The following is an 8,426-nucleotide window of genomic DNA, read 5'->3' on the forward strand; positions in this document are numbered from 1 at the left end:
AATGAAAGGTCTTTCTTTCACAAGTCACTTGACTGAGGAGGAATGGCATTGTTCTGTTTCAATCTTCTCCTTCTTGTGTCTTTCACTATTAGCCGTTAGCAGCGTGGACTCCCAGTTTCTTTGTCATGGAGAGTGCCAGAGCTTCTCTTTCATGACTCTTCACAAATACACATATGCACAATCACTTAAAAGCAGCACTGTGTATACACACATGTGAATACTTTTCAATTGGAAAAGGCGCGAATGCATAAGGGGAGTCCCAGAGAAAAGGCACATTTTTGGGTGTCTTTTTGGATAAAAACAAACGTGTAGTAGTGTTAGATTTTCATTTTGGAAATCAGTTTTGAAAATTTGGTTGTCTGACAGTCTTGTCAAATAATCTGATAAATTAATTCAATGTTTTTTACCCATCGCCACATGATGTTTGTTCCAACACTGCTGGGTTTTAAACAGGCATTAGTGTAGCCTAATTTCTCATTACCCAATTCCTTGGCTTTCTTGCAGCATGTCTATTCTTTGCACCAAACAAAAGAATACCCCTCATTGGTCTTTCCGTCAGGCCAATTGATTGTTTCCTCTAACCCAATGTCTTTCATCTTGAGGTTAATCAGCACAACTTCCTCAGAAGTGACCTGGAACTGTAGCAAACAGATCCACACAGAAAGACAGGGATGACATATTGTTGTGTGTGGGCTTTGTTTAGTTGATGATTTTTGTTTTTTAGTTACTCTGAAGCCGGGCTATCAGTATAGAGAAGGGCGAATACAGCTAAATACAGATTAGCCAATAAGATGTTGCCATGGATGCAATTATAACCATCCCAGTCACATACACTCAAAGCAACATATACGTTGCAAAGTTATTTTAAAGAATCCCATATTATCTGCTACATAGAGCACATACAAGATTTTTTTTCCCCCTCTGGAGAGTGCAGTTCTTCATTTTTCTTGTTAAACCTTGTTGAATCGATTGGCTAGCGACCAGTTCAGGGTGTACGCCGCCTCTCGCCCAGAGTTAGCTGGGGATAGGCTCCAGCACCCCCGTGAGCCTAGTGATGATAAGCGGTATGGAAAATGGATGGATATCGTTGAATCTTGATTCACACATATGGCAAGAAGGAGCTTTTTAAAACAAATGACCTATGCTGAGTTGCAGCCTTTTCACTCCCATTTGCCCATTAAGCTGTAATACAAACATTCCAACCCATCAGGACTGTTGTCAAGACAGTGGATTAGGGTGAAGACCTGGGGTTGGAATCAGTCAGTTACTAGTGAATGTTGCATTTTAGTCACAAAACAGTGCCAATTTTCAAGATTTCAAGTTTTTTTGTTTTTTTTTTAACCCTGTGTATGAATTTGAGTAAAACGTCAAGGTCTTCACTTTTTATGATTTATGGAAACCATGAATTGCGACAGATATTAAAAAAGAGCATTCTTAATAGTTTCTTATTTCTTTGTTTTGCAGATAGCAGAGGCAGCCAAGACTTCCTCCCAGGCTGACGACTTATACCTGGATGACACAGGCTCAGGAGGTTATTATCCAGAAGATGATGATGACTTTAACTCGGGGTCTGGCTCTGGTAAGAAATATAAGGTGTATGCACACAGTGTAAAAGACCCACCTACTGGCTCATTTATCCACAATCTATTGGAAGTAAGTTATCAGACGTATGATCGATTTATATAGAAACATGCAAATATTCTGCAATTACCAGAGAACTCATTGCCTTCTAAGACTACACTATGTCAAAAGTTGTTTTTTTTCAAGCACTAGTAGATGTCAAATTTACATAATTTATTAATTAAATCATTTTATGTGAGAATAAAATTTATCTAAAGATAAATATTTTTACTGTACAACGTTTAACGTGATTTAAAGTTAAGTGGAAAGTTTGTGTTGGATTTGTTCCTAAATACCCTGCCTGCAAGAGTTGAGTATTTGCAGTGAATAAGGTCGTTTTAAGGTAAAAGATGAACTATTTGGGCTCAACAGCCAACTGCATATTTATTAAACGTCTTTAACACTCTAGGTGAGCTTCAGAAACATCATGGTTGTCGTAAAAATCGAACGTACAGTTCAGTAAGACAAATGTAATGTTTGTGTTTTACATGTATACTTTTGTCACCATCTCCCAGGTGCAGGTGAAGAGGTGGCTGAAGAAACAGTGACAGTCAGTATGGTGTATATCGCACCCAAAGCAGTAGAACCCACCAAGGACTCCACCAAAGATTTCACCCCCAAGGTAGAGACAGCTACGGTCAGAGAAAAGGCCAGTGACAGCACACCTAAGAAACCATTCAGAACAGAGGTCAGTATAACACAAGTTACCGCCATTGTCTTTCACTGTACAGGTTTATAAGCAAGGAAAACCTTGTATTATATAAAATCATTTAAATCATTTTGAGCATCAGAGGACATACACAATAAAATGCATTCACAGCACAACACAATTGTACCAACCCACCTCAACAAGCAGCACAGTTGTCATGGTAATCTCACAACATTCACCCACCCACACAGCTACTTTTTAGAATTAATTAATCATTGCTGTCAGTCAGTGCAGTTTAAAGTAGAACATAATTGAATTTCCAATATATGAAATTGTGAGAGAAGTAAAGATACTGTATGTACTAACTTTTGGAAAAGACATTTCATTTTTTAACACTAACATATTTTGCTTATTACAAAGCTCTGATCTCTACTGTTCACCAAAATGATCTAGCAGGATCATAAAAACACAGTAACATGTTATTATTTCTAACCTTCCTGGACTAGGCATTATATAGTTTGTGTATTTAGTGCTCCCAGAATGTTAACAGATCTGTATTTAAAAAAAACAGACAAATGATCAGATAACTCTCAGGATAAAGATTTGCGTCAGTGCTAATGATGTAGGATAACAGTTCTCTTGCACATCATGTCCCCGAAAAGCATCCTGCATCTCACTTATGTGCCATGCTCTTAATACACTACAGAGGATCCTACATCTGTTTAGGATTAGTTGCCAAGGCTTCACTAAAGCAAGGCCTAGCTGCTGTCTCACTGACACAAAATCAAGGGATAACCCTAACTCCAACCTGGAATCATTCCAGATGCAACTGTTCCTCTTGTCGACTTCAGTAGATTGTGCTAATCTATGCAGGCAGCTTGGATCAATCCTAGTTACATTCTTAGCCAGCCTACAGTATGTACTGTAGGTTTTTGCTGACCTGCTTCCCTTTGACTAAACTCTTGACCATTAGCTAGCAAATCGCTGAAGTACTCAATGTTCAGCCATGATTGTATCAGGGAATTTATGTGCTGTACCATTGTCATGCCATTTAGGATGATATGTTGGCTAAAGAGAAAAGAGCACAATCATTCTCAGAATAGAAGGATTAATAGATATAATTTAAATGAAGGGAAGCACAGCGACGTGGTTAGCACATCTTGCGTCACAGTTTGAGGTTTGGGGTTTAAACCTTGCGTCCGGTCTTCCTGTGTGGAGTTTGCTTGTTCTCCAAATACACATTTTATCATTTTGTCCCACCCTTTTATAGCTTCTGTGATTTTGCCAACAAAGCACACTATATCGACCCCTGTATCTCTTGTCTTTCTCCTATCCTTTTCCATCGCATATCTTTTCCAAATCTAGGCACCAGTGCCTGTTACAGAGGACATGCTGAGGAACCAGATGACGAGTACAACCACTGCCCCGGGCTCGGCTCAGGAGCCCATCGAGGTCCGCACCGAGAACCTTTTCCAAAGGACAGAGGTGTTGGCAGGTATGTGGCTTTTAATAGCAGCAAATGTTGAACCTTGTGTGTAAAAAAAAATAAGAAAGAAAGAAAAATAGTCCTCTGCATATATTGTGCCTAAGTGACACTGGTGTAAATTACAGTAGTCTTTTTCAGAGGTATTGTTCTGCATTGCAAAGCATAATAAAGAAAATATGTGGATTTTAGAAGTGCTGTTTGGCCGATTTTTTTAGACATTGTCACACTTTCCACTAGTACAGTTCAGTTCATTTATTTCATACACAAATGTGTATGTCTGGTGTCAGGTCTTCTATTGTCAAGAAAATGAAAAGAAGTGATTTATAAAAATGGATTGATGAGCAGATGCTTGACGACAACAACATCACAAATTTAAGCTAACATGTATTGTATATTGTAATACTACAAGCCTCTCAATTTTGGTGTTTCGCTTTTTAAGAAGAATTCATTGTGCTTGCAGTTGCAGGTTTCTCCATTTCTTGTAATTTGGGGTATGTCGACATATTACTGGTAGCCTGCTAAATCCCAGGAATCTCCGTTGTCTTTTCCTTTAAGTCTCCCACCTGATCCACTTCTCAAAATAAATGCTTTTAATCAACTCTGTCCTTCTTCCTCCTTGGGACCTTGTAGCGTTCACACTGGAGTGGGTGTTTAAAGCGTCTTCAGCCTTGTTTGAGAACATGCATACCATACTCCATCTGATCCCATCTGTCTCCCCCCCTGCATGTCTGAGTCAAACATTTGATTGGCACCTCACTTCCACTTTGTTGTTATATCCACCTCGTGTTGATCCGCTCAGCCGCCCACCGACAGCTTGCCTCGCATCTCGTATCTTTTGCTAGGCATATTTTATCGTATGTGTGCTGTTTTTGAATGCTAATTGTACAGTATATTGAGATTACATCTTCAAAGATGACATTATTCATGGTCATCTCCACTCTTCTCCCCCTTGGCTTTATGCTTCTGTTGTTTCCGATTACAACTATTACTCCAGCATGATTTCTGTAAAGATAATATACCATAATCTAATCAAGATTAATCCATCCAACCATCTGCTTTTTTTAACTTCCCCTTCAAGTTTAGCAACTGGCCACTTGCCAGGTTTTGTATCCAGTGGGCCAGGTGGCCAGTCAACATGTGGTAACCAAGGGGAGCAGAGGGCAGATTGAGACCCCATGAGAGATCTGCAACTGATGATGCAAAGGATATTACAGAGGCACAATTGGGAGGCAGAGTGAAATAAGCAAATTGGCGTCACTAAGGATCATTAGTGGGCAGTCATAGTCAAAGTGGAAAAGGTGAAGTCCTAAATGGAGACTGGGTGAATAACATTTACGGTTACACCAAAGAACCACCATTATGTAAGAAGGGAATGTAGGAGAAAACGTATCAGTTGCAGTAAATATCGTTCAGTATTGTGGCACGACTTCTTGATACTACAAATTGAGTGTTTGGAAATGCTGTTGCCATGCTGAAAAGACTACAGTGGTACCTTGACTTAAAAGTGGCGCAATTTACAAGCTTTTTGAGTTACAAGCCATCACCTGATAAATTTTTTGTTTTGTTTTGTTTTGTTTTTGCATTATGTTGTAAGTCTCAAGTACTTTTTCCCCCCACTTGAGTGAAGTCGGGGGTAAAACAGTCAGCGACAGTCGGTGATGCACTTTCAGCCATTTATTGAAGAGTACAACAGTCAGACACACCAATACAAAATATTAACTTACAAGAAGCATGGAGAAGACACTCACACTGAACTAATCGATTGGTAAATGGCCAATCAGAGCTGGAGTTGGAGCTCCTGATTTCACTCACTAGACCACAAACTTAAAAAGCACACATCAAGTCAAAGTACCACTGCACCAGTAACAGCAGTCTGAAGATTCCATCCTGATCCGCTCTCTAGGAACTTTGAGCATTTCAAATTGCTTCAATTTGATTGGAGACTGGTTAGTTTTCTTATCTTCCGACAATGGTATAATCATCATTGACATTTTCTCCTAGATTTGATCTCTTTCATCAAATACAGCCTCATCGTCTTTGTAATTTAAAAAAAAAAGTGGTGGAGAAGGTAGAGCTGGGTGTGATCCACAGTAATAGTGGAAATTTATATTATATTTGTGGAAAATATTGACTAACGGAGGAAGATAAATGATAAACAGAACGGGGCTAAGAACAGAACCCTGTAGAATACCATAAGTTACGGGAGATGAACAGGATTTGAAAGATTTGAGCTGGATAAACTGAGTGCGGTTAGAGAGATATGATATGAAAAAAAATCATGGGCTTTATAAAGGAATCCAATTGAGGCTAGTCTGTAGAAGAGGATGCGCTACGAGATGGAGTCAGAACCTGGGCTTAAATCAAGGAAAATGAGAATCTTCTTCATTGACATCCTCTTTCTGTGTTTCTCAGCCGTTATTGCTGGTGGGGTGATCGGATTCCTATTCGCCATCTTCCTCATCCTACTCCTAGTTTACCGCATGAGGAAGAAGGACGAGGGCAGCTATGACCTGGGTGAGAGGAAACCTTCTGGTGCAGCCTATCAGAAGGCCCCAACCAAGGAGTTTTATGCATAAAAGTCCCTCCCACCTGTCATAGGATCAACAAATCACAAGAGGCTGCCTGAGCTGCAGCCCATGGCAACAGCGAACACGAGAAACAACAATAAGTTACAATATTGATTTAAGGAAAAATAGCATAACGGAAAGCTTTTGCATAGCATATTGTTATTAAGATCTTTTTCCCTTCTTTTGTTTAAAAAATACAAGCTTTCCTCATTTTATGGCAACTTTCAGTGTGTTTGATGAAAAGGTTTAAAAAATAACACAAACAGGATCTGTAAAGGTGAGAAAATAAACTGCATCTGTCTTCTGTCTAAGGAGGTTGTGTTTAGTTGCTGACTACTTTTAACTGTAGCAGTATGTTATTTGTAAAGAAAAAAAATCAAAAGTGGAAATAATTGAATATAATTATACTGTATCAATCCTACTTTGTTTATTTCTTTTTTATTTTGTCTTAGCATGTCTGATGTTGATCTCTAAAGTTGTATTACATTAATTTATCTTTTCTCTGATGTTGAAAAATGCCTTTGTAGTTTTGATGAAGCTCTTTTGTCTTCACATTAACGTTGTTAATAGTCAATGTAAATTTTTTCCCTTCAGGTTTCAATGTTTATTTTTTGCTCTATACCCGTTTGTAAACAAGGGTGAGCATTACATCATGTCTTGTTTATTTTGCCATTATCTGCATTTTGTTTAGTTTTTTTGACAGCATTTTATTATCATACCCAGGAATTAGTAAAAGATGGAGGGACAGTGTGTCAGGGCTCTAAGAAAAAAAAAGGCTTTGTCTTTCAGATTGCACACTATTGTTTCAGGGGGCTGAAGTCTCTTTTTTGTTATTATTATTATTATTATTTTGGCCCACAACCACCTTCCTCAATGTTTTAACTGACTGCACCCTCACAAAACTAGCATCCTTCTACCCTTCCCCGGCCTCTTTTTCTCTCTGTTTACCATCACACCCACCTTCTTTCTAGTCAGACTGGAGCATGGCCAGTTTCGCTGTCAATGGCCTGCCCCACTTACAGCTTTGTACCAGTCTTGACGCTTTAGGCCCAAAGACATGCTCAGTGAAAAGCCTCATTGGACACAAACACCAGGCCACATGCATAGCACATACCACTGAAACAAACAGAAACATCCCTGCAGACACCTAGCATGTAAATCATGGACATTAAATCTACTTTTGTAGAACCAAGACACGGGTGGAAGGTTTTACACAAGTATTAAAGTAATCATTGTTATCAGAAGCTAAATAATATGTTCACTGGGTAAAAAATGATTCAAGTTTGATGTTGCCTGTTTCCGCTGGACAATGATGTAAAGTCGATAAGTACAGAGTTACATTATTTAAAAATGTATAACGATCACCCACATGTGGCTGTTCATCCTATGTGACCATTTATATTCTTTGTCCCTTCGGGGTCCTTCCTTGTCATACAGGAACTAAGGTATTGAACTATGTTGACAAACCCAAAGACTCACTGTATTCCTACTCCCAAACCGACTCTCCTCTGCGGCTATTTCTGTTTTTTTTTGTTTTGTTTTCCACGTTCCTTTTTAAATTTTGTTTCTTTCTCTTAATTAGAGAGGCCTAACCTTCCGATAGATTATTAGTATATTGAAAGATATATAAATACAGTATATATAATGTATATTCACAAATGTTTTAAACCTTCAAAGTGCCTACCATTTGGATAAGGTCATGCTCACAGTGAGCATGAAGCAGGGGTCGAAACAGCTTGACTGGCATTCAGTGTGCACGGATGACTGTAATGGTAACATTTTTTTTTTAAGTCTTACAAAAAGCTGACAGTATTGTACCTATAAGTTGAAACAACACTACTGAATAAACATTGTGGCCTAATATCCCATTGCTCTTGTGAAGTTTGTTTTAGTTCTCGGCCTGCAGTTCCTACAATAAAAAAAACCAAAACAATGTATAGAAAAATATAAATGTACAACGAAAACACAGAATATTAAATGTTCACTTATGAGCAAGGATTTCTGCTCAAAAGGTAATTGTGCATATTTCATTTTATATTTATTTAGCTACGTTCTTGACAACTAAAAACAAACGCTCAGAACAGATGTCCCCTCTCTTCCTATC

The 8,426-nt window shown here is 38.5% G+C and overlaps 1 protein-coding gene across 1 annotated transcript in view; it reads left to right on the plus strand.

Annotated features, from left to right (window-relative positions):
• Positions 1-8,185, plus strand: part of sdc2 (syndecan 2) — a 45,762-nt gene extending 37,577 nt beyond the window's left edge. Inside the window, exons 2-5 of the mRNA XM_061664632.1 lie at positions 1,465-1,579; positions 2,136-2,308; positions 3,635-3,764; positions 6,168-8,185. Coding sequence (XP_061520616.1) covers positions 1,465-1,579; positions 2,136-2,308; positions 3,635-3,764; positions 6,168-6,331 — 582 coding nt within the window. The 3' untranslated portion in view covers positions 6,332-8,185. The remainder of the gene's footprint in view (positions 1-1,464; positions 1,580-2,135; positions 2,309-3,634; positions 3,765-6,167) is intronic.
• The last annotated feature ends 241 nt before the right edge of the window (positions 8,186-8,426 follow it).

This window comes from Phycodurus eques, chromosome 20 (assembly GCF_024500275.1).
Source record: "Phycodurus eques isolate BA_2022a chromosome 20, UOR_Pequ_1.1, whole genome shotgun sequence".
In the NCBI taxonomy this organism is placed as follows: Eukaryota; Metazoa; Chordata; class Actinopteri; order Syngnathiformes; family Syngnathidae; genus Phycodurus; species Phycodurus eques.